The 23,690-nt window shown below is 50.1% G+C and overlaps 1 protein-coding gene across 1 annotated transcript in view; it reads right to left on the bottom strand.

Annotated features, from left to right (window-relative positions):
• Positions 1-23,690, bottom strand: part of LOC119957700 (tyrosine-protein kinase receptor UFO) — a 157,907-nt gene that overhangs the window by 19,264 nt on the left and 114,953 nt on the right. Inside the window, 5 exon segments of the mRNA XM_038785765.1 lie at positions 854-949; positions 18,372-18,417; positions 18,419-18,464; positions 22,358-22,406; positions 22,409-22,473. Coding sequence (XP_038641693.1) covers positions 854-949; positions 18,372-18,417; positions 18,419-18,464; positions 22,358-22,406; positions 22,409-22,473 — 302 coding nt within the window.

Raw genomic sequence — 23,690 nt, 5'->3', positions numbered from 1 at the left:
TATGAATAACGCCAGAGTAAAACGCTAGTCTGTTTTATGGAATTGGGTAGTTGGAGTAGCAAGGTCTTGTGATAAAACCTCCAGGAATATAGCCAACCAGAGGTGGTAATCTCTCTGGTTGCAGAGATCAGGTTAAGACAGGACAGGTGAACTGGGTAGTTACGAAGGCATACGTGACACTTGCCTCTATCAGTTGAGGCATACATTATAAGAGCAGGGAGGTTATGCTGGAGCTGTACAGGAATTTGGTGAGGCCACAGCTGGATACTGTGCGCAGTTCTGGTCGCCACATTATAGGAAGGATGTGATTGCACTGGAGGGGGAGCAGAGGCGATTCACCAGGATGTTGCCTGGGATGGAACGTTTCTGCTGTGAAGAGAAGCTGGATAAGCTCAGGTTGTTTTCCTGAAGGCTGAGGGGCGACCTGATTGAGGTGTATAAGATTAGAAGAGGCATGGAGAGGGTGGATAGGAAGCAGCTATTCCCCTTAGTTGAAGGCTCAATAACAAGGGGGCATAATATGGAGCTCGAGAGGGTATTGGAGGAAAACTATTTTCACCCAGAGGGTGATGCGAATCAGGAGTGGGTGGCCTGGGAGGGTAGTTGAGGCAGGAAACCTCGCAACGTTTAAAAAGTACTTGGATTAACTCTTGAAATGTCTCATTAATGTCAAATTAATTATCTCATTAAACTTCACTCTGGTCCAAAGCAACTCCTTCATTTAGGGATGCAGAATTGACCCTTCTGCGTGTTCATTGTGCTGGGGGAGTGTCACCAGCATGCAACAGGAGCCCCCCCCCCCCCCCCCCCCCCCCCCCCCCCCCCCCGCCCCGAACCACACTCCCGTCCTTACCTTCTCCTAAAGTCTTGCCCAGCGCCAACTTGTGTCGGTCCACCATCACATCCTGGAGCAATTCTTTGAGGTCGTCACTGATTCCCAGAGTGTTCACTGCGGCATTCCGAGGGGGAAAACAAAACACCAAAATTAATAACTCTCTGAATGGCCGAGCGAGGCACCCGCAGTCCAAGGGCAATTGGGGATGGGCAACAGACGCTGGCTTTAGCGATGCCCGCACCTCCCTGAAACAATTGGAAAGGCTGGGCCGTGGCACGACGACTTTGCTGTAAACGGGTCAGAGGTCAGCCATGCCTACATTCCATGAAAGAATAAATTTCAGAAAATAAAACCTCAGTGTGAGCAGAGTCAAGCTGGCTAACAGTTATCATCATGTCCTCCAATTCAGGTCAGGAAATGAAAAATGAAATGAAAATCGCTTATTGTCACGAGTAGGCTTCAAATGAAGTTACTGTGAAAAGCCCCTAGTCGCCACATTCCGGCGCCTGTTCGGGGAGGCTGCTACGGGAAATACCAGAACTGCGAGGGCAGAACTATCAACGATTGAAAAGGTTGGGGGATTTTTTCTAGAAAAGAGACGACTGAGAGGTAACCTGATAGACGGGCAGCACGGTGGTGCAGTGGTTAGCACTGCAGCCTCACAGCGCCAGGGACCCGGGTTCGATTGCAACCTCGAGTCACTGTCTGTGCGGAGTCTGCACGTGTTCTCCCCATGCCTGCGTGGGTTTCCTCCGGGTGCTCCAGTTTCCTCCCACAAGTCCTGAAAGACTTGCTCGTTAGGTGAATTGGCCATTCTGAATTCTCCCTCCGTGTACCCGAACAGGCGCCGGAGTGTGGCGACTGGGGGCTTTTCACAGTAACTTCATTGCAGTGTTAATGTCAGCCTACTTGTGACAATAAAGATTATTATTATTATTATAGAACAGGGCAGCCAATTAGCACATGTGGGCCTAGAATTTGGACTCAGCAAATCCACAGCCACCTCGAGGAAAAAGTGCCCAGAATATTCACCTGGGGTAAAACGGGGTCAGGAAGGTGGGGCCTGCCTGTCCCGTACACCAATCAGAAGCGGCCATAGGGGCTGCCGAGTGCTCACGATCTCTGGGACAATTTCACACTTGCTTTCTGGAACACTAAACTCTCTTACCCTTACATCCCACCCACTTCCCACTCATACCAAGCAATCCCACATAACCCTTCCGCCAACTTATGACCCCACGCCCATCTCTATGGCCCTTATAGCCCCACATCAACTATTTCTTTACAACCTGTTCAAGTTTTAAAACAAACTATGAGCTAACAAGCATTCCCCCCCCACCCCCTGTGATATTGATAGAAAGGTAGTAAGGTATTAATAATGCTCTGATGGTAGCATTTAGGGTTATGTCAACAAACAGCTATTGAAACCGCTAGAGCAGATTTTTCCAATCTGACACAGGCAATTTTTTTTTTCAAATCTCTAACACCGGGCTGTTCACTTAAATAACTTGACCGCGTGACAGCTCTACAGACCTTGTCAACCCTTCAAGAGCACTTAAAAATTCTCTTAAGATTCATAACCTCCACATTTTGGAATAAGGCCACGGATTCCAAAATATCAGGAGCCGGGAGTTTCCCTTGGTGCCGCTTCTAGCCCCTCACCAGTCCCCAAAATCGGTGAGAGTTTGACGCAGATTTTTTTGATCGTAAAAGGCGACACATGTTTCGCTGGCATCGGCACTGAGCAGCAGAAATGGAGAATCCAGCCCGGGATCTGTTTGAACTCAGCACGGAGTTCAAATAACCCATTGAGTTTAGGTTTCCCATTTCAGAATCACATCGTGTCCTGTGACCCCTGCCCACTCCCAGGTTGCTCCAGGTTGTCCTTTCGAAATTCCCTAAATCACCACAGATATTTGCAAATATCCTGGCCAAATGTTAGAGCACAGAAGCAGGCTGTTACTTTATTTTAAATATAATTTTTATTGGAATTTTTTACAGAAAATATAAAACATAACGACAAACAATGAAATGCAACAAAATAACCCATAATAACTGTAACACCCCAGACCGTATCGACGCATGTATCACATCCTCCCACCCCCCCCAACCCCAATGAACAACAAAAGAACTTAAAAATAAATTAAAATTAAATAAACAAACATAGTCATGGTCCGCCCCCTCCCCCTTTTCTCCCCTCCCCCCCGGGTTGCTGCTGCTACTGTCCCCGTACCCTATCATTGAGCCAGAAAGTCGAGGAAAAGGTTGCCACCGCCTAAAAGAGCCCTTGTACCGACCCTCTCAGGGCGAATTTGACCTTCTCTAGCTTAATGAAACCCGCCATGTCATTGATCCAGGTCTCCACGCTTGGGGGCCTCGCATCCTCCATTGTATAGCAAGATCCTTCGCCGGGCTACTAGGGACGCAAAGGCCAGCACACCGCCTCTTTCGCCTCCTGCACTCCTGGCTCCACCCCAAACCCCAAAAATCGCGAGTCCCATCCTGGCTTGAGCCTCGAAGCAGGCTGTTACAACAATTGGTTTACCGCAGTGTTTATACCCAACACAAATCATTACCATCCCTCTTTATGTGACCCCATCAACACCTCACAGGATTACGCAATGGTTACAGCACAGCAAGAAACTGCTTCTGGATCCCAGAAACCTGACCCCGAGGCGGAAGTACGACTTCCAGTCCAGGATTATCCGATCGTTTCATGGAGCTGAGGACCTGTTTCCCCGACCTGCCAGCAAATCTCAGGAGAATCATTGGTGTATTGAAAAGTGTCTTGTTTAAATATTCCCTGAATAGTTTAGTTTCTCAGTTATACAAATATGGGACCTTGAAACAATGGGGAAAAAAAAGAGAGTTTGACTTGACGTTCTGGGTCATGTGATCAAATCTCCAGGATTTGGTCCAATCAGAGTTGGCAACTGAATAGAAAGCAGACATGCGATTCGATACACAGAGGCTGTTAAAGAGTCCAAACACGTGGCGATCATCCTCTGTTTCATTGTGAATGTTTGGGTGATTGGAGAGTGGGGAGGTTGAAACTGCGGAAAAACTATGTTTCACCTCACTTCTTTGCAACGCATCATAAATTGATTTAACACTTGGCCTGTGTTCTGGGAGATGAGGTCGATTTTTCCTAAATTTTCACCAGCCGTTCCTGCCAAGGCGTGGATTTGGCAAAGAATAATCCTGCCTCAGTTTCCTCTCCTGCTCTCATTCATTCCAGCTCCACTTCCCAATCCAAGGAGTTACAGAGTGTGGTTAGAGTTAGCCTGCTGGAATGTCAGCCAGATTGTGAACCAATTGGAGGAATTTATACCACACCCATTCCATTCTCTGCCCAGTCAAAAGCAATGGAAGTGCCTCAGGCAGCATCGCTTACACAGCCTGGATAGGCTCATCTGCAAGTTCCCATCCTCCCCTCTCCCTGTCCCCTCTTCCAGCGTCTATTACCCTCCCTATCTCTGTCCCCTCTCTAGAGCCTATTACTCTCTATCTCTGTGCCTCCTCCACCCCCTATTACCCTCGCTTCTCTGTGCTCCCTTCCAGCGGCTATTACCCTCCTATCTCAGTAACCTCCTCCAGTCCCTTATTACCCTCCCTATCTCAGTAATGCCTACCAGCCCCTACAATCCTCCCTCTCTCAGTAACACCTCCAGCCACTCCAACCCTCCCTATCTCAGTAACCCTCCTCCAGCCACTCCAACCCCTCCCTATCTCAGTAACCTCTCCAGCCACTCCAACCATCCCTATCTCTGTAACCTCCTCCAGCCACTCCAACCCTCACTATCTATGTAACCTCCTCCAGCTGCCCCAACCCTCCCTATCTCTGCAACTTCTTGAAGCTCATATAACCCACCGTATCTCTGTAACTTCCTCCAGCTGCTCCAACCCTCCCTATCTCTGCAATCTCCTCAGGCCCATATAACAATCCCTAACACTGTAAATTCCTCCACCAATACAACCCTCCCTATCTCTGTAACCCCTCCAGCAATACAATTCTCCCTGTCTCAGTTATCTTCTCCAACCCTCCCTAACTCTGTAACCTCCTCCATTGTTATAGGAACGGCGTGTTCAGAACCCCCAAAATGTAACATGGAGTTAAACCAACCTCTCCCTTTAATGGATTGTTGCTTTTGAAGCACATGTCTTGGTCTCCAGGTGTGGTATTACAATTATGGACACATGGGTTTTTGAACACAAAACAATGTTTATTCCATGAATTCAACTTAACTTTTTTACAAGCTCTTTTCCTCAAAACTGAAACCAAAAAACTCCCAAAAGCAGAAGTGATCTCAGCTCAGCTCATCCTCTGACATCACTTCAGTACTATGAGCTGCTTCATTTCTTAAAGGTACATTACTTAAACATCCTTTCTTCAAGGTACTATCACATGACACATGCACCTCGAGACCTCCCTGTCTCTGTATACTCCTTCAGCCCATACAATCCTTTGTATCTCTGTAACCACCTCCAGGCACTCCAACCCCTCCCCAACTCAGTAACCTCTTCCAGCCCTTACAAATCAACCCCTATCGCAAGAAGCTCCTCCAGCCACTCCAGAGCTCCCTATCTCGGTACCCTCCTCCAGACCATCCAACCCTGCCAATCATCTGCAACCTCCTCCCCATCCTGCACGCTCCGACCCCCTACAATCCTCCCTATATCTGCACCTCCTCCACTCCCTCCAACCCTCACTAACTGTGCCACCTCCTCCCGTCCCAATAACTCTCCCTGTCCCCTGTCACCTCCTCCAGCCCTCCTGTTATGTGTCCGGGAATACATTCCTGCTGGTTATGTATCACAGTGACGTCACCAGTGTGTGCGTGGGCTTTGGGCAAATCACCATCTTGATTGTATTGAGCAACACCCTTTATCAACCTCTCGTCGTGTTTTACTCAGACCCAGAGTGTGGGCACCTCCATGCCATTCCTCTTTGTGGCAACAAAGAAATGCAAGAGGAGCGAAAGCTGGCAACGAGGATTGGAAAGAAGATTTGTGCTGACAAATTGTTGGACGTCATCGGGGGCAACGGAAGATTCTCGAGATTGGACTCACACAGATGTTGGACAAAGCAGTGTCGCTGATGTGAAGGTTTAACAAAAAATGTTCGACAGCAACTGTGAGTAAGATATTCGGGGCCAGGGTTTAGAGAACCCCAGAGTATATCATGGAGTTCACCTGACCCACAATTTCTAATAGATTTTGGTTATGGGGAGCACAAGGGCCCACTCTACAGGTGTGATACAACTGAGAGCTAAAGTATGTTTAAAACAAAACAATGTTCAGTCTATGAAACAAGTTAACATTATATAAACCCACAGTAAACATCTTACCAACGACCAACATTGATAACCCCCCAAAAAGATACAGTGCTCTATAGGTAACCCTTAGTAACTTCCTAACAAATCCATCAGTCAAATAACCCAAAAAACAGTAGGTTTGCATTCCTTACAGAAACAGGTATTACTTTGAAATCATCAAGTGATCTGGAAACATTCTTTAGCATGAAGAGAGAGAGGCCGAAATACGTCTGCTTGGTTTGAATGCAGCTCTCCAACTGAAAGTGAAACTAAGCACAGAGCCCACAACAGTTCCCAGCTCAAAGCGAAACTAAAAAGCAGAGCAGAGCTCAGCTCCACCCACTCACTGACATCACTGCAACCATTGGATATAACACACTTTTCTTAAAGGGACTCTCACATGACAAAGAAGACTCTGGCAGTCGGGGAAGGTTCGCTGGTGTTGGAGTGGGTGGGATCTGGGCTGCAGGGAACGTGCATGTGGTGACGGTGCACGGTTTGGGGGGAAAGGGATTTGAAGGCTGCCGTCTCTGCACATGCCACTACTCGGTTGAAAAGTCGAAACGTTCAGGCATAAAATAGAAAAGGATTTGCTCGTTGCTTGTTGAAGGGGTTGTTTGTGCCAAACTTTCCAGCACAGTCAGAAGGGATAAAGTGTAAACCTTAGGAGCCAGGATCCACAAATAGCAGGAAAAACATGGGGCTGGATTCTCCATTATTGAGACTATGGCTCCCACGCCGGCGTAAAATCGGTGGAGATTTACTCCTGAAATTCCTGAAAAAAGTCAAATGAATTCCTAGCCCTGCAGGGGGCCAGCAGGGACCCGCAGTGAATCTCGCAGCTTTTGCTGCAGATACGGGCCCCCGTATCCCGGGTAAGAGGGCGCGCTCCATTGCGGACCCAGATCGCGGAGCCAGACCGAAGGAATAGACCCCCCCCCGATCGTCCGCGCGCCTGAGCCCCAACACCCGCACATTAAATCCCCAGTGCCTATAAGGCCCCCCCCCCCGCCAACCCTGATCTCCGATCCACCCCTTCCGCGACCAGGGACTCTGTCCGCATGCGAGCATCTAACCGGCAGTAGGTGGTTAGTTCCACGCCGTCGGGAACGTCGGGTCGTGGGTGGAGGATTGCTGGGCGGGCCTCTGGCAATGCCCCCCCCCCCCCCGGCGGCCGGCGTACTCCGCGGTCACGCCGATTTTCGGTGCCCGGAGAATCGGCAAACTGGAGCCGGGCAAACGGGGTCGGGATGCGGAAAATCCAGCCCATTGGGATTCATATGAAGAAATATTCCAATTGTTTTTAGCTAATCGGGTCCCGGAGGACTGAAAGGTCACGACATTTCTCAGTGCAGTTGGCCGTCGTGCTGCTACAGAATCTAATTCACCTAGGAAAACCAGGGTGGCACAGTGGTTAGCCCTGCAGCCTCACAGTGCCAGGGACCTGGGTTCAATTCCAACCTCGGGTGACGGTCTGTGTGGAGGCTCCACTTTCTCCCCGTGTCTGCTATGACCCTAGCAATATCGTGCACCGTAGAGATGGATGATAATAGATAACCCAGAGACCCCCCCCCCCGTTATAGAACATAGAACATAGAACAGTACAGCACAGAACAGGCCCTTCAGCCTCAATGTTGTGCCGAGCCATGATCACCCTACTCAAACCCACGTATCCACCTATACCCGTAACCCAACAACCCCCTAACCTTACTTTTTATTAGGACACTACGGGCAATTTAGCATGGCCAATCCACCTAACCCACATCTTTGGACTGTGGGAGGAAACCGGAGCACCGGAGGAAAACCCACGCACACACGGGGAGGACGTGCAGACTCCACACAGACAGTGACCCAGCCGGGAATCGAACCTGGGACCCTGGAGCTGTGAAGCATTATGCTAACCACCATGCTACCCTGCTTCTTATAACTCTGAGCCTTGCGGAGTAGGAGCTCCCCTCCGCTGAGGGGGCGGAGGCCCATCAGTGGGATAGTTAACTCAGGACATTAAAAGCTGACCCAGGTAGGAGCTGAGCTGCAGAGTCGTCCCGGCTGGGACTGGCACCGTTACTTATATTTACTTTACTTGGTATAAACCTTTGCATTAAGTGTTCGGACTCTTCTGCGATGATTAAATTGGCGATGAGGATGAAGTGGACCTGCAGTCGGTGCTGCTAACCGTTTGGAGCGTAGCCACCTCTTCACGACAGAATAAGGTTTGCCCCATTTTGAAAATGCTGCTCTTTGCCGGCTTGTTGGAGGTGTGGGTTCAATACGTGGAGCACATACGCTATTTCTTTGAGGCGAACACTATTGTTGGGGAGATCGCCATGATTATTAATCTGACCATCTGAGGGGCCCCACTTTCCGCGCCTGATGTACTCCACAGTCTCAGACTCCAAAACGAAAGAGCTCGTGGCAAACCACTGCGTTCCCAAGCTGTCAGTTTGGATCAGAGGTACCGCTCAATACGGCCGAGAGGACAGAGGAAGCTCCCCGAAATCGATGGAGGACGATTCGGCGGTGCGGCATTGTGTCAATCGCCGGCCTCTTTCGGTGATGCGCGAGGCCTCACCTTACGAATAGGAGCTGAATTGTCTCACATGGCGGGCGGAAGAGAAAACGCCGATAGCATTTGCGCCAAGGACGTTGGCCGCTGCGGAAGCATGAATGCTCAGAGAAGAAACAGAGGCACTGGCATCGCAGCACAGTGAAGACATTTCACCAGGACGTGTATGGCCGTCGATTCACCAATGTGACAGACCACAAGCCATTGCTAACTTTTTTGAAGAGGACAAGGTGATCCCACCAATAGTGTCTGTCCAATTCAGCGATGGGCCTGTTGCTAACAGAGCGATACATCTTGAGCATCGCCCGGGTATGCCATTTGCAAAGTAGACATTCCTGGCCCTGGGTCACTGGCCTCGAGGAGTTTGCACATTCTCCCATGTCTGTGTGGGTCTCACCCCAAAACCCAAAGATGTGCACGCTAAATTGTCCCTAATTGGAAGAAAAGGAATTGGGTGTTCTAAATGTTAAAAAAGAACTGCGGGCCTTTGAAGCCAACATGCAGATGCACAGCCTGGAAGACGGCACGTCCTGTGGGGGGGCTCGCGTGATGGTCCAGGTCAGGGCAGAGATGCCATCCTTCTTCAGCATCCGAACAACAGTCACCCAGGGGTGTGGACATGACGGTTCTGGCCTGCAGCTGTGTGTGGAGGCCAAGACTGGATGGCGCGATCGAAGACTGGCCAACACGGCACAGATGCCAGGAACAGCAGAAACTCTTCCCTGACGCCGTCTGCCTCCATGGGAATGGCCAGGCAGGCCATGGGGCGCCACTCCGGACACTGGACCTTCCCAGGGCTCAATGTCTCTACTCACGGTGACATTCCAAAGACTGGAAGTGCATCGGGTGCCGTCCACCACGTGAAGGCCATGGTGAGAAACTCCGGGTTTTTGTTTCGCACCCACGACATTCCAGAGGTGCTGGTCAAAACATGGCTCCCTCCCCACCCCCCCCCCCACCCCCCCCCCCACCCCCCCCCAAACCCACCCCCCCCCCCCCCCCCCCCCCCCCCTCCCCCCATTCCAGAGCGATGGATGGTTTCTGAAGAGTAACAGGGAGCCGCACCTTCCAAGGGGTCTGAGGAAACAACCACAGGGTCCGTGGATACGCGACTGGCAAGATTTATGTTCAGCTATTGGACCACGCCGCATGCCGCGACTGGCGTAGCTCCGATGGGATATTGATGGGCCGGTGACTCAGGACCCGCCTCTGCCTCAGATTCCCTGATATGGTGGTGGAAAGTTCAACAGGGTCAGGGGTCAGGCAGAGGTAAATCCAGGAGTTTCAAACCAGGGGGCGCACTTTACGTCCGCAACTTCAGGGGCGGTTGGGACTCCAGGTGGACACAGGGGGCGGTTGTACAACAGACGGCCCGGTTTCGTACCGGTACAGACGCGAATAGATGGTGCGGAAGCATCTTGACCACCTCAGGAGCAGAGAACCAGCATTAAGATACTTCACCCCTTCAGAGAACCGTCTTCCAGCCACTCCCCTGGCACATGGAGGCCTGGGGGCCCCACCAACACCGAGATGAGAGGTGGTAGACTCCAACTCGGAAATGGAAACCCAGGTATCCGAGACTTCGCCGGTGACCTAGTCAGGTATCAGTCCACAGTTGTGTACCCCCCAGACGGTCAGAGAAAGCGACGCTCCCGGCGCCCCCTGATGCTGACCCATTGCAAGTGCAGCACGAGAGCGGCAGAGCAGGATCGGATCAAATTCTGCTGACAGTCGAAATATAAATCCACTGCACCACCCTCATCCACTACCTGTCAAAGAACTCATTAAATTCATCAGACAGGACTTGCCCCTGACGAAGCCATGTTGTACTTGCTGCATATTTCATAAATGTCATAAGCAAACAGTAATCGTGTTTACATTTACCAACCTGGTGACTAATATTGGGCAGCTAAAGTTGGGTATTTTTCCCAGTATTATTGGCCAATTCAATACTGTTGGACTCTGGGTCAAGTGGGGTTCGCCCGGCCCAGGGGCTCGCAACAACTCCAAACGTCGCAAACAAAAGATGCCCAACGCATCATTTACTTTTAGCCTCGCTGAGCATTAACATTTGTTCATTGGCTGCGAGTTGTGGTGTGAACCATTCAGGGGAAAGAATCCGAGGTCAGGCTGCCTATGGAATGTTCAAATTCCTGAGAACGGGGCAGATGTGATAAACGATGTATTAACTCCAGACAAACTAACAGTAAAACCAGGCTGCGGTTTGTACAACAACATTTACAAGGGAGAGGAATTTCCAATCTCAGATGGGAAGCCTACAATTAGGCCCAATCAGTGCTCTCTCTCTCCCTCTCTCTCTGTCTCTCCTCTCTCGCTCCAGTAGGGGGAGTGTGGGAACCAACATAAATGAACATTTTGTGGATTAGAATATGCAGCATACAAACGCATGGCCAGGAGCATTACAAAGTCAGACTGCCTCTGCAGCAGTCCCATTATGGGACTATATCCAACCTGTACACTGCCGTCAGATTGTTAATAGCATCGTGGAGCAGTGGTTAGCACTGCAGCCTCCAGCTCCGGGGTCCCAGGTTCAATTCCGACCTCAAGTGATAGCTGTGCGGTGTCTTTACGTTCTCCCCGGGTTGCTCCGGTTTCCCTCCCACAGTCAAAGATGTGCAGGTTAGGTGGATTGGCCATGATAAATGCCCCTTAGTGTCCAAAAGGTTACGTGGGGTTAGGAGGATGGGGCGTGGATTAGGCTTAGGTAGGGTGTCAGTGCAGAATCGATGGGCCGAATGGCCTGGAGTATTGTGTGCAGTTTTGGTGTCCTTACCTGATGAAGGAAGTTCTTGCTATGGGGGGGAGTGCAGCGAAGGTTTACCAGGCTGATTCTGCAATGGCAGGACTGTGTATGAGGAGAGACTAAATCGGTAGGATTCTATTCATTGGAGGAGCTGGGAAAATTCTGAATCCATCTTATCAGGTGACCAGGTAACCCATGTGCATTTGCCTTCTTTATAAGTCTTCCAGGTGCGACCTTGTCAAAGGCTTTTGATTATTCCCTGCCTCTCCAAATTCAGATGAATTCTGTGTTTACTGCAGTGTTGCTTACTGCGGTATTTACTGCAGTGTTGTTTACTGTGTGTTGTTTACTGGTGTGGTTATGTAGTTGCTGTTAACTGCAGTGTTTTTACTGCAGTGTTGTTTGTTGCAGTGCTGTTTACTGCAGTGTTGTTTGTTGCAGTGTTTGTTGCAGTGTTGTTTATTGCAGTGTTGTTGTTTGTTGCAGTGCTGTTTGTTGCAGTGCTGTTTGCTGCAGTGCTGTTTGTTGCAGTGTTTGCTGCAGTGCTGTTTGTGCAGTGCTGTTTGTTGCAGTGTTGTTTGTTGCAGTGCTGTTCGTTGCAGTGTTTTGTTGCAGTGTTGTTTGTTGCAGTGTTTGTTGTAGTGTTGTTGCAGTGCTGTTTGTTGCAGTGTTTGTTGCAGTGCTGTTTGGTGGTGCTGTGTTGCAGTGTTTGTTGCAGTGCTGTTTGTGCAGTGCTGTTTGTTGCAGTGCTGTTTGTGCAGTGTGTTTGTTGCAGTGCTGTTTGTTGTAGTTTGTTGCAGTTGTTGTTGTAGTGTTTGTTGCAGTGCTGTTTGTTGCAGTGCTGTTGTTGCAGTGTCTGTTGTAGTGCTGTTTGTTGCAGTGTCTGTTGTAGTGCTGTTTGGTGCGGTTGTTTGTTGTAGTGTGTTTGGTGCAGTGTTGTTTGTTGCAGTGCTGTTTGTTGTAGTGTCTGTTGTAGTGCTGTTTGGTGCAGTGTTGTTTGTTGTAGTGCTGTTTGTTGCAGTGCTGTTTGTTGCAGTGCTGTTTGTTGCAGGTCTGTTGTAGTGCTGTTGTTGCAGTGTCTGTTGTAGTGCTGTTTGGTGCAGTGTTGTTTGTTGTAGTGCTGTTGGTGCAGTGTTGTTTGTTGCAGTGCTGTTTGTTGTAGTGTCTGTTGCAGTGCTGTTTGTTGCAGTGGGTTGTTGTAGTGTCTGTTGCAGTGCTGTTTGTTGCAGTGTTTGTTGCAGTGCTGTTGTTGTAGTGTCTGTTGTAGTGCTGTTTGGTGCAGGTGTTTGTTGCAGTGCTGTTTGGTGCAGTGTTGTTTGTTGCAGTGTTTGTTGCAGTGTTGTTTGTTGCAGTGCTGTTGGTGCAGTGTTGTTTGTTGCAGTGCTGTTTGTGTGCAGTGTTGTTTGTTGCAGTGTTGTTTGTTGCAGTGCTGTTTGGTGCAGTGTTGTTTGTTGCAGTGTTGTTTGTTGCAGTGCTGTTTGTTGCAGTGCTGTTTACTGCAGTGCTGTTTGTTGCAGTGTTGTTTGTTGCAGTGCTGTTTGTTGCAGTGTTGTTTGTTGCAGTGCTGTTTGTTGCAGTGCTGTTTACTGCAGTGCTGTTTGTTGCAGTATTGTTTGTTGCAGTGTTGTTTGTTGCAGTGCTGTTTACTGCAGTGCTGTTTGTTGCAGTGTTGTTTGTTGCAGTGGTTCGTTGCAGTGTTTGTTGCAGTGTTGTTTGTTGCAGTGCTGTTTGTTGTAGTGTTTGTTTGCAGTGCTGTTTGTTGCAGTGTTTGTTGCAGTGCTGTTTGTGCAGTGCTGTTTGTTGCAGTGCTGTTTGTTGCAGTGTTTGTTGCAGTGTTTGTGCAGTGTGTTTGTGCAGTGCTGTTTGTTGCAGTGTTGTTTGTTGCAGTGCTGTTTGTTGCAGTGTCTGTTGCAGTGCTGTTTGTTGTAGTGTTTGTTGCAGTGCTGTTTGTTGCAGTGTCTGTTGTAGTGCTGTTTGTTGCAGTGTCTGTTGTAGTGCTGTTTGGTGCAGTGTTGTTTGTTGTAGTGCTGTTTGTTGCAGTGTTGTTTGTGCAGTGCTGTTTGGTGCAGTGTTGTTTGTTGTAGTGCTGTTTGGTGCAGTGTTGTTTGTTGCAGTGTTTGTTGCAGTGCTGTTTGTTGCAGTGCTGTTTACTGCAGTGTTGTTTGTTGTAGTGCTGTTTGGTGCAGGTGTTTGTTGCAGGTTGTTTGTTGCAGTGTTGTTTGTTGCAGTGCTGTTTGTTGCAGTGTTGTTGCAGTGCTGTTTGTTGTAGTGTTTGTTGCAGTGTTTGTTGCAGTGTCTGTTGTAGTGCTGTTTGTTGCAGTGTCTGTTGTAGTGCTGTTTGGTGCAGTGTTGTTTGTTGTAGTGCTGTTTGGTGCAGTGTTGTTGGTTGCAGTGCTGTTGTGTAGTGTCTGTTGCAGTGCTGTTTGTTGCAGTGTTTACTGCAGTGCTGTTTGGTGCAGTGTTGTTTGTTGTAGTGGTTTGTTGCAGTGCTGTTTGTTGCAGTGTTGTTTGTTGCAGTGTTGTTTGTTGCAGTGCTGTTTGGTGCAGTGTTGTTTGTTGCAGTGCTGTTTGTTGCAGTGTTGTTTGTTGCAGTGCTGTTTGTTGCAGTGCTGTTTACTGCAGTGCTGTTTGTTGCAGTGTTTGTTGCAGTGCTGTTTGTTGTAGTGTTGTTGCAGTGCTGTTTGTTGCAGTGTCTGTTGTAGTGCTGTTTGTTGCAGTGTCTGTTGTAGTGCTGTTTGGTGCAGTGTTGTTTGTTGTAGTGCTGTTTGGTGCAGTGTTGTTGGTTGCAGTGCTGTTTGTTGTAGTGTCTGTTGCAGTGCTGTTTGTTGCAGTGTTTACTGCAGTGCTGTTTACTGCAGTGTTTGTTGCAGTGTTTGTTGCAGTGCTGTTTATTGCAGTGTTGTTTGTTTGTTGCAGTGCTGTTTGTTGCAGTGCTGTTTGGTGCAGTGTTGTTTGCTGCAGTGCTGTTTGTTGCAGTGCTGTTTGTTGCAGTGTTTGCTGCAGTGCTGTTTGTGCAGTGCTGTTTGTTGCAGTGCTGTTCGTTGCAGTGTTTGTTGCAGTGTTGTTTGTTGCAGTGCTGTTTGTTGTAGTGTTTGTTGCAGTGCTGTTTGTTGCAGTGTTTGTTGCAGTGCTGTTTGTTGCAGTGCTGTTTGTTGCAGTGTTTGTTGCAGTGCTGTTTGTGCAGTGTTGTTTGTTGCAGTGGTTTGTTGCAGTGTTGTTTGTTGCAGTGTTTGTTGTAGTGTTTGTTGCAGTGCTGTTTGTTGTAGTGTTGTTGCAGTGCTGTTTGTTGCAGTGCTGTTTGTTGCAGTGTCTGTTGTAGTGCTGTTTGTTGCAGTGTCTGTTGTAGTGCTGTTTGTGTGCAGTGTTGTTTGTTGTAGTGCTGTTTGGTGCAGTGTTGTTTGTTGCAGTGCTGTTTGTTGTAGTGTCTGTTGTAGTGCTGTTTGGTGCAGTGTTGTTTGTTTGTGTAGTGCTGTTTGTTGCAGTGCTGTTTGTTGCAGGTGTTGTAGTGCTGTTTGTTGCAGTGTCTGTTGTAGTGCTGTTTGGTGCAGTGTTGTTGTTGTTGGTGCTGTTGGTGCAGTGTTGTTTGTTGCAGTGCTGTTTGTTGTAGTGTCTGTTGCAGTGCTGTTTGTTGCAGTGCTGTTGTGTAGTGTCTGTTGCAGTGCTGTTTGTTGCAGGTTTGTTGCAGTGCTGTTTGTTGTAGTGTCTGTTGTAGTGCTGTTTGGTGCAGTGTTGTTTGTTGCAGTGCTGTTTGTTGTAGTGTCTGTTGTAGTGCTGTTTGGTGCAGTGTTGTTGTTGCAGTGTTTGTTGCAGTGTTGTTGTTGCAGGCTGTTTGGTGCAGTGTTGTTTGTTGCAGTGCTGTTTGGTGCAGTGTTGTTTGTTGCAGTAGTGTTGTTTGTTGCAGTGCTGTTTGTTGCAGTGCTGTTTGTTGCAGTGTTGTTTGTTGCAGTGCTGTTTGTTGCAGTGCTGTTACTGCAGTGCTGTTTGTTGCAGTGCTGTTTGTTGCAGTGCTGTTTGTTGCAGTGCTGTTTACTGCAGTGCTGTTTGTTGCAGTATTGTTTGTTGCAGTGTTGTTTGTTGCAGTGCTGTTTACTGCAGTGCTGTTTGTTGCAGTGTTGTTTGTTGCAGTGCTGTTCGTTGCAGTGTTTGTTGCAGTGTTGTTTGTTGCAGTGCTGTTTGTTGTAGTGTTTGTTGCAGTGCTGTTTGTTGCAGTGTTTGTTGCAGTGCTGTTTGTGCAGTGCTGTTTGTTGCAGTGCTGTTTGTTGCAGTGTTTGTTGCAGTGTTTGTTGCAGTGCTGTTTGTTGCAGTGTTGTTTGTTGCAGTGCTGTTCGTTGCAGTGTTTGTTGCAGTGCTGTTTGTTGTAGTGTTTGTTGCAGTGCTGTTTGTTGCAGTGTGTTGTAGTGCTGTTTGTTGCAGTGTCTGTTGTAGTGCTGTTTGGTGCAGTGTTGTTTGTTGTAGTGCTGTTTGGTGCAGTGTTGTTTGTTGCAGTGTTGTTTGTTGCAGTGCTGTTTGGTGCAGTGTTGTTTGTTGTAGTGCTGTTTGGTGCGTGTTGTTTGTTGCAGTGTTGTTTGTTGCAGTGCTGTTTGTTGCAGTGCTGTTTACTGCGTGTTGTTGTTGTTGTAGTGCTGTTGGTGCAGTGTTGTTTGTTGCAGTGTTGTTTGTTGCAGTGCTGTTTGTCTGCAGTGTTGTTTGTTGCAGTGCTGTTGTTGCAGTGTTGTTGCAGTGCTGTTTGTTTGTAGTGTTTGTTGCAGTGCTGTTTGTTGCAGTTGTCTGTTGTAGTGCTGTTGGTGCAGGTGTGTTTGTCTGTAGTGCTGTTTTGGTGCAGTGTTGTTGGTTGCAGTGCTGTTGTTGTAGTGTCTGTTGCAGTGCTGTTTGTTGCAGTTGTTACTGCAGTGCTGTTTGGTGCAGTGTTGTTGTTGTAGTGCTGTTGTTGCAGTGCTGTTTGTTGCAGTGGTGTTGTTGCAGGTTGTTTGTTGCAGGCTGTTTGTTGCAGTGTTGTTTGTTGCAGTGTTGTTTGTGCAGTGCTGTTTGGTGCAGTGTGTTTGTTGCAGTGTGTTTGTTGCAGTGATGTTTGTTGCAGTGCTGTTACTGCAGTGCTGTTGTTGCAGTGTTTGTTGCAGTGCTGTTTACTGCAGTGCTCTTTGTTGCAGCTGTTGTTTGTTGCAGTGCTGCTGTTGCAGTGCGTTTTGTTGCAGTGTTGTTTATTGCAGTGTTGTTTGTTGCAGTCGCTGTTTGTTGCAGTGTTGTTTGTTTTACAGTGCTGTTTGTTGCAGTGTTTGCTCGCAGTGCTGCTTGTTGCAGTGCGTTCGTTGCAGTGTTGTTGCAGTGTTGTTTGTTGCAGTGCTGTTTGTTTGCAGTGCTGTTTGTTGCAGTGTTTGTTGTAGTGCTGTTTGTTGCAGTGCTGTTGTTGCAGTGTTATTGGCAGTGTTGTTTGTTGCACTGTTGTTTATTGCGGGTGTTGTTTACCTGCGGTGTTTACTGCGGTGTTGTTTGTTTGTTCGCTGTATTTACTCTGGGCCTCTTCTAATTTACTGTCTTCTGCTCAGAATTAGCCACTTCCTGATGACAATGGTGTGCGGCTTTATTGACACAATGCTGAGCTCTGAGCGATGAGGACACAATCATAACCCATACCTCGGTGACTCTTACTGTGACAATATCAGCGTTACAAACCGTTTAAAGAGGTTGCTGCTGACAGGGCTGCGGATATTAACCAGAATTGTTTAACCCAGCAACCATCAAGGGTCACTGGTCCAATGAGACGACCCTTGTCAAATTGGTTGACTTCAATCTAGTTGGGAATGGGGCCCTGATGTCGTTTTGTTCTGTGTCTCTTGGAGTGAATATAGATCTGAGTTTGATCCCTATTCCGAGACTCGAGCACAGGAATCCAGGACGGACTCACTTCCAATTCAAATTGCAAGGATCAATGTGGGTTGTTGATTTTGCCACCCAGCACAGTTCAGGGTCATCAAATTCTCCCGGTGTGAGCACCGCTGGGGTTCCTGAAGAGTCAACAAACTCTTTCAACTCTCCCAACACCAACCAGCCAACAAACTTGCAATTTTTTCCACTGAACACATTCTTGTCGCAAAGATTTTAACTGAATTCACGTCAATCTTGTGTTTTTTGCAGAACCGCCTACACGCCACAGAAATTTCTAACTCCCTCAGCAGGGTAGCATGGTGGTTAGCATAAATGCTTCACAGCTCCAGGGTCCCAGGTTCGATTCCCGGCTGGTCACTGTCTGTGTGGAGTCTGCACGTCCTCCCCCTGTGTGCGTGGGTTTCCTCCGGGCTGCTCCGGTTCCTCCCACAGTCCAAAGATGTGCGGGCTAGGTGGATGGGCCCATGCTAATTGCCCGTAGTGTCCTAATCAAAGTAAGTTTAAGGGGGGGGGTTGGTGGGTTGCGGGTATAGGGGTGGATACGTGGGCTTTGAGTAGGGCTGATCATGGCTCGGCGCAAACATGAAGGGCCTGTTCTGTGCTGTACTGTTCTATGTTCTCATCGGGGGCTGATTGCCAGCTCAGATCATCGAGCAGAAAAAAAACAGCCAGAAAAATGGATTGCAGCCTTTTCCCGACTGATTTGCTCAATGTTACTTCTATAAAATTCCCCTGTCCATGATTATGAGTTAAAGGGCTAAAGTTTTATGAGGTATGAGGGCCTAATTTAACACAACCCAGGAGACGGAGACAACGCTGAAGTGTCAATGCACCAATATTTGAAGAGCCTGAAGTGAAGGCCTCAGCGTCTTGCAATAGTCTGCACCTCAGACATCCTAATTTTTTACATGTTGTGTGCAGGCTCAAGGCTTTTCAAAACTTTTTCTTTGATTCGGAGCAGGTCAATGAGGTTAAGCGTTGCTGTTATGTTAACGTGGGTTACTCACATTGTGGCCTCGTTCGTCCTCCTGCTGTACGATTTCTTCACTCGGTAACCGCACCACCAGCTCCCCTCTCTCGATCATGGGCTCGAAGGCTTCACTGTGGAGCACAATCAATCAATGAGAGTAAGTATTGTACGAGCACCTCATCAACCAACAGGTGTTCCCCGGTTGCCAATTTCCCTTGTTTGTGCGAGAGTTTCCAGTACTTAAAGCTTAATCTCCCAAAGAGTACACTAATCAAACACCCGGGAAAGAATCAAAGAGTGGATTTTAAAAAATTGTATTCTCTTTCATGTTGTTCGTATATTGTTGTTTATTAGTTACAGAATAGTAGAATCCCTGCAGTGCAGACGGAGGCCATTCAGCCCATTGTGATGCCACTGACCCACTGAAAAAGCCCCCTACTCAGGTCCACCCCCGCCCCCCACAAAGCTTGTCCATGTAGTCCCATCTAACCTGCACATAATGAAACACTGATGGTACTTTATCCTGGCTAAACCACCCAACCTGCACATCTTTAGCCTGTGGGAGGAATCCGGAGCACCCAGGAGGAAACCCACGCTGACACAGGAGAGAACGTTGCAAACTCCACACAGTCACCGAGGCAGGAATTGAACCCGGGGCCCTGGCACTGTGAGACAGCAGTGTTAACCCCCGGTCCCTGGCGCTGTGAGGTTAGCAGTGCTAACCCGGGTCCCTGGCACTGAGACAGTAGCGGTTAACCCGGGCCCCTGGGAGTGTGAGACAGCAGTGTTAACCCGGGTCCCTGGGAGTGTGAGACAGCAGTGTTAACGCAGGTCCCTGGCACAGTGAGACAGCAGTGTAACCCAGGTCCCTGGCTCTGTGAGGGCAGCAGTGTTAACCCAGGTCCCTGGCACTGTGAGACACGCAGTGCTACCCGGGTCCCTGGCACTGTGAGGTAGCAGTGTTAACGCGGGTCCCTGGCACTGTGAGGAACAGCAGTGTTAACCCGGGTCCCTGGCACTGTGAGCAGCATGTTAACCCAGGTCCCTGGCACTGTGAGGACAGCCTCATCAGTGTTAACCCGGGTCCCTGGCTCTGTGAGGCAGCAGTTGTTAACCCAGGTCCCTGGCACTGTGAGACAGCAGTGCCTAACCTGGGTCCCTGGCACTGTGAGGTAGCAGTGCTAACCCGGGTCCCCTGGCACTGTGAGACAGCAGTGTTAACCTGGGCCCCTGGCACTGTGAGACAGCAGTGTTAATGCGGGCACTGGCACTGTGAGACAGCAGTAGTGTTCAACCCGGGTCCTGGCTCTGTGAGGCCAGCAGGTGTTAACCCGGGTCCCTGGCTCTGTGAGACAGCAGTGTTTAACCTGGGTCCCCTGGCACTGTGAGACAGCCATGTCAACCCGGCTCCTTGGCTTCTGTGATGGCATAGCAAGTGTTAACCCGGGTCCCTGGCACTGTGAGACAGCAGTGTAACCCCGGGTCCTGGCTCTGTGAGACAGCAGTGCTCACCACGGGTCCCTGGCAAGTGTGAGACAGCACTGTGTTAACGAGGGGCACTGGCACTGTGAGGACAGCAGTGTCTAACCCGGGTCCCTGGCACTGAGACACGCCAGTGTTAAACTGGCCCCCTGGCAGTGTGAGACAGCAGTGTTAACGCGGGCACTGGCACTGTGAGACAAGCAGTGTGAACCCGGGCCCTGGCACTGAGACAGCAGTGTTTAACTGAGCCCTCTGGCAGTGTGAGACAGCCCAATGTTAACCCGGGTCCCTGGCACTGTGAGACAGCAGTGCTAATGGGTCCCTGGCTCTGTGAGACAGCAGTATTAATCCGGGTCCCTGGCTTCTGTGAGACAGCAGTGTTAACCAGGGTCCCTGGCTCTGTGAGACACGCAGTGTTAACCCGGGTCCCTGGCTCTGTGAGACAGCAGTGTTAACCCGGGTCCCTAGCTCTGTGAGACAGCAGTGCTAACCCGGGTCCCTCGGCAGACAATAGGGGCAAGCAGCGATTGTGCCTGTCTGTTGAGGCGCACCCTGAGTGTCTCAGGAAATGGTATCTGCTCCTGGCTGTGGGTGTGTTGCGACTGTTGGTGAGTCCTCTCCATCTGCTACATTTCCATGAGGGGCTCTGCTGGATTTACCTCATGTTCATAGTTGAAACACTCCACAAATGGATATTGGCAGCACAACATCCACTCAGCGGAGGGGGCTGATTTAGCTCGGTTATCTAGACAGCTGGTTCATGATGCAGAGCAAGGCAAGCGTGAGTTCAATTCCCCGTACTGGCTGAGGTTATTGGTTAAGGCCGAACCTTCTCAAGGTTAAACACCAACCCAGTCAGCTCCCCCCATCAAAAGCCAACAACCATCTGGGACTATGGTGAGTTACTGGCCAAAAGAAGGGTCAAGTGGTGTGGAACGGTTAAAATGGAGAATGCTTTCGACATCAAATTAGACAAAGGCTGACATCTTGGAGGATGTAGGTATGGAATCACTGAGATAGGGAGGGGAGAGCTCTGGCGGGATTGACAAAGTGGAAATGAGACCTCAAATCAGACAAGGTAGGGGGTGAGCAGAGAGCAGCTGGTGGATGAGGCCAATTAAGATGGAGGTTAGGACATGACAGTACCACTCTGGAAGGGCTGAGGTTTATGGAGGTGAGGTTAATGGAGGGTGAGGTTCATGGAGGGTGTGGTTAATGGAGGGTGCGGTTAATGGAGGGTGAGGTTACTGGAGGGTGAGGGTTATAGAGGGTGAGGTTATGGAGGGTGAGGGCTATGGAGGGTGAGGGTTATGGAGGGTGCAGGGTTATGGAGGGTGAGGGTTATGGAGGTGTGAGGTGGATGGAGGGTGAGGTGGATGGAGGGTGAGGTGGATGGAGGGTGAGGTGTATGGAGGGTGAGGGTTATGGAGGGTGAGGGGATGGAGGGTGAGGGTGGATGGAGGGTGAGGGGGATGGAGGGTGAGGGGGATGGAGGGTGAGGGGGGATGGAGGGTGAGGGGGATGGAGGGTGAGGGGGATGGAGGGTGAGGGTTATGGAGGGTGAGGGTTATGGAGGGTGAGGGTTATGGAGGGTGAGGGTATGGAGGGTGCGGGTATCGGAGTGTGAGGGTTATGGAGGGTGAGGGTTATGGAGGGTGAGGGTTATGGAAGTTTGAGGGTTATGGACGTTGAGGGTTATGGAAGTTGAGGGTTATGGAGGTGTGAGGGTTATGGAGGTGTGAGGGTTACGGAGGTGATGGGTTACGGAGGTTGAGAGTTATGGAGGTGAGGGTTACGGAGGTTGAGGGTTACGGGGTGAGGTTTACCGGAGGGTGAGGTTTACAGGAGGGTGAGGTTTACGGAAAGTGAGGTTTTCGGAGGGTGAGGTGTGTGGGGGGTGAGGGTTACGGAGGTTGAGGGTTACGGAGGGTGAGGTTTACGGAGGGTGAGGTGGATGGAGGGTGAGGTGGATGGAGGGTGAGGTGGCTGGAGGGTGAGGGTTATGGAGGGTGAGGTGTATGGAGGGTGAGGGGATTGGAGGGTAAGGTGGATGGGGGTGAGGTGGATGGAGGTGAGGTGGATGGAGGGTGAGTGTGGATGGAGGGTGAGGGTTATGGAGGGTGCGGTGTATGGAGGGTAGGTGGATGGAGGGTGAGGTGGATCTGGAGGGTGAGGTGTGTTGGGGGGGTGATGGGTTCGGACTGTGAGGATTATGGAGGGTGAGGGTTAGGAGGGTGAGGGTTATGGAAGTAGTTTGAGGGTTGCAGCTGCCGGTCTGTCAGCACCTCGAACAGGCTACAACTCCTGCTGTGACTGCGAGTCGGGCAGTCTCCGACAACCACCCCTCTGCTCCCGGCCTGCACCGCCCCCCCACAGCCTCCCCCCCCCCCCCCCAGCCCCCCCCCCCCCCCCGACTCCCCCCCCCCCCCCAGCCCACCCCCCCAGCCTCCCCCCCCCCCCCACCCCCCCCCACCCCCCTCCACCCCCCCCCCTCGGTCATGTCATTGAACGTTAAAAGTGTTCTCAACCCGGGTATTCGAACATTCTTTTTCCTGCGGTGGCCGACAGCAGAGCGATGCAGACGGCAGAGGCATGGCCACCGCGCCCGCCATCACCACGTACCACCAGTGCCAAGAGATCCGCTCCGGAGCGCTTTCCCTGAAACACAAACGGTGGAGAGTTTCCTGAGGGTGCAACTTCAACCTTGTTCCCAAATCTAGTAGAAATATTTATGTAGAAAATCTAGTGCTGGGAAACATATAGTTAACAGTAACTTTTTAAAACATTTTTTTTTAATTTAATTTACTGATGAATTAACGCAATGTCAATTAGAGGGGTGCAGTGCTCTGACTGTGAGAGGTGGCAGGTCGGGAGGCGTCCAGCGTCCAGGATGGCTTCATCTGCAGGAAGTGCATCCAACCGGAGCAACCGGTTGGAGCAGCAGTTGGATGCACTTAGGAGCGTGCAGGTGGCGGAAAGCATCATAGGTAGCAGTTATATAAATGTGGTCACACCCCAGGTGCAGGTAGAGAGATGGGTGACCACCAGAAGGGGCAGGCAGTCAGTGCAGGAATCCCCTGTGGTTGTCCCCCCTCTCGAACAGGTATATCGCTATGGATACTGTCTGGGGGAATAGCCTATCAGGGGAACACAGCAGCAGCCAGAGCAGTGGGACCACGGCTGGCTCTGATGTTCACAGAGAAGGTCAAAGCGCAGAAGAGCAATAGTCATTGGGGACTCTATAGTCAGGGGCACAGATAGGCGCTTCTGTGGACGTGAAAGAGACTCCAGGGTGGTATTTTTACACAGAGGGTAGTGAGTGCCTGGAACTCGCTGCCGGAGGAGGTGGTGGAAGCAGGGATGATAGTGACATTTAAGGGGCGACTTGACGAATACATGGATAGGATGGGAATAGAAGGATACGGACCCCGAAAGTGAAGAAGATTTTAGTTCAGACGGGCAGCATGGTCGGCGCAGGCTTGGAGGGCCGAAGGGCCTGTTCCTGTGCTGTACTTTTCTTTGTTCTTTGTTCTGACCTCAACACCCGTCAACCTCTGATTACAACACTGCGGCACAGGAAGATCAGAGGCTGAATGTCCTTGACTGCTGAAGTGTTCCCCGACTGGAAGGGAACATTCCTGCCTGCCAATTGTCACGCAATGTCTATTCATCCGTTGTCGCAGAGTCTGCATGGTCTCGCCAATGTACCACGCTTCGGGACATCCTTTCCTGCAGCGTATGAGGTAGACAGCGTTGGCCGCGTCGCACGGGTATGTACTGCGTCCCTGGTGGGTGGTGTTCTCACGTGTAATGGTGGGTATCCATGTCGATGATCTGGCACGTCTGGCAGAGATTGCCCTGGCAGGGTTGTGTGG

This window comes from Scyliorhinus canicula, chromosome 27 (assembly GCF_902713615.1).
Source record: "Scyliorhinus canicula chromosome 27, sScyCan1.1, whole genome shotgun sequence".
NCBI classification, from domain to species: domain Eukaryota; kingdom Metazoa; phylum Chordata; class Chondrichthyes; order Carcharhiniformes; family Scyliorhinidae; genus Scyliorhinus; species Scyliorhinus canicula.
This window is presented reverse-complemented; position numbering and strand designations above follow the sequence as displayed.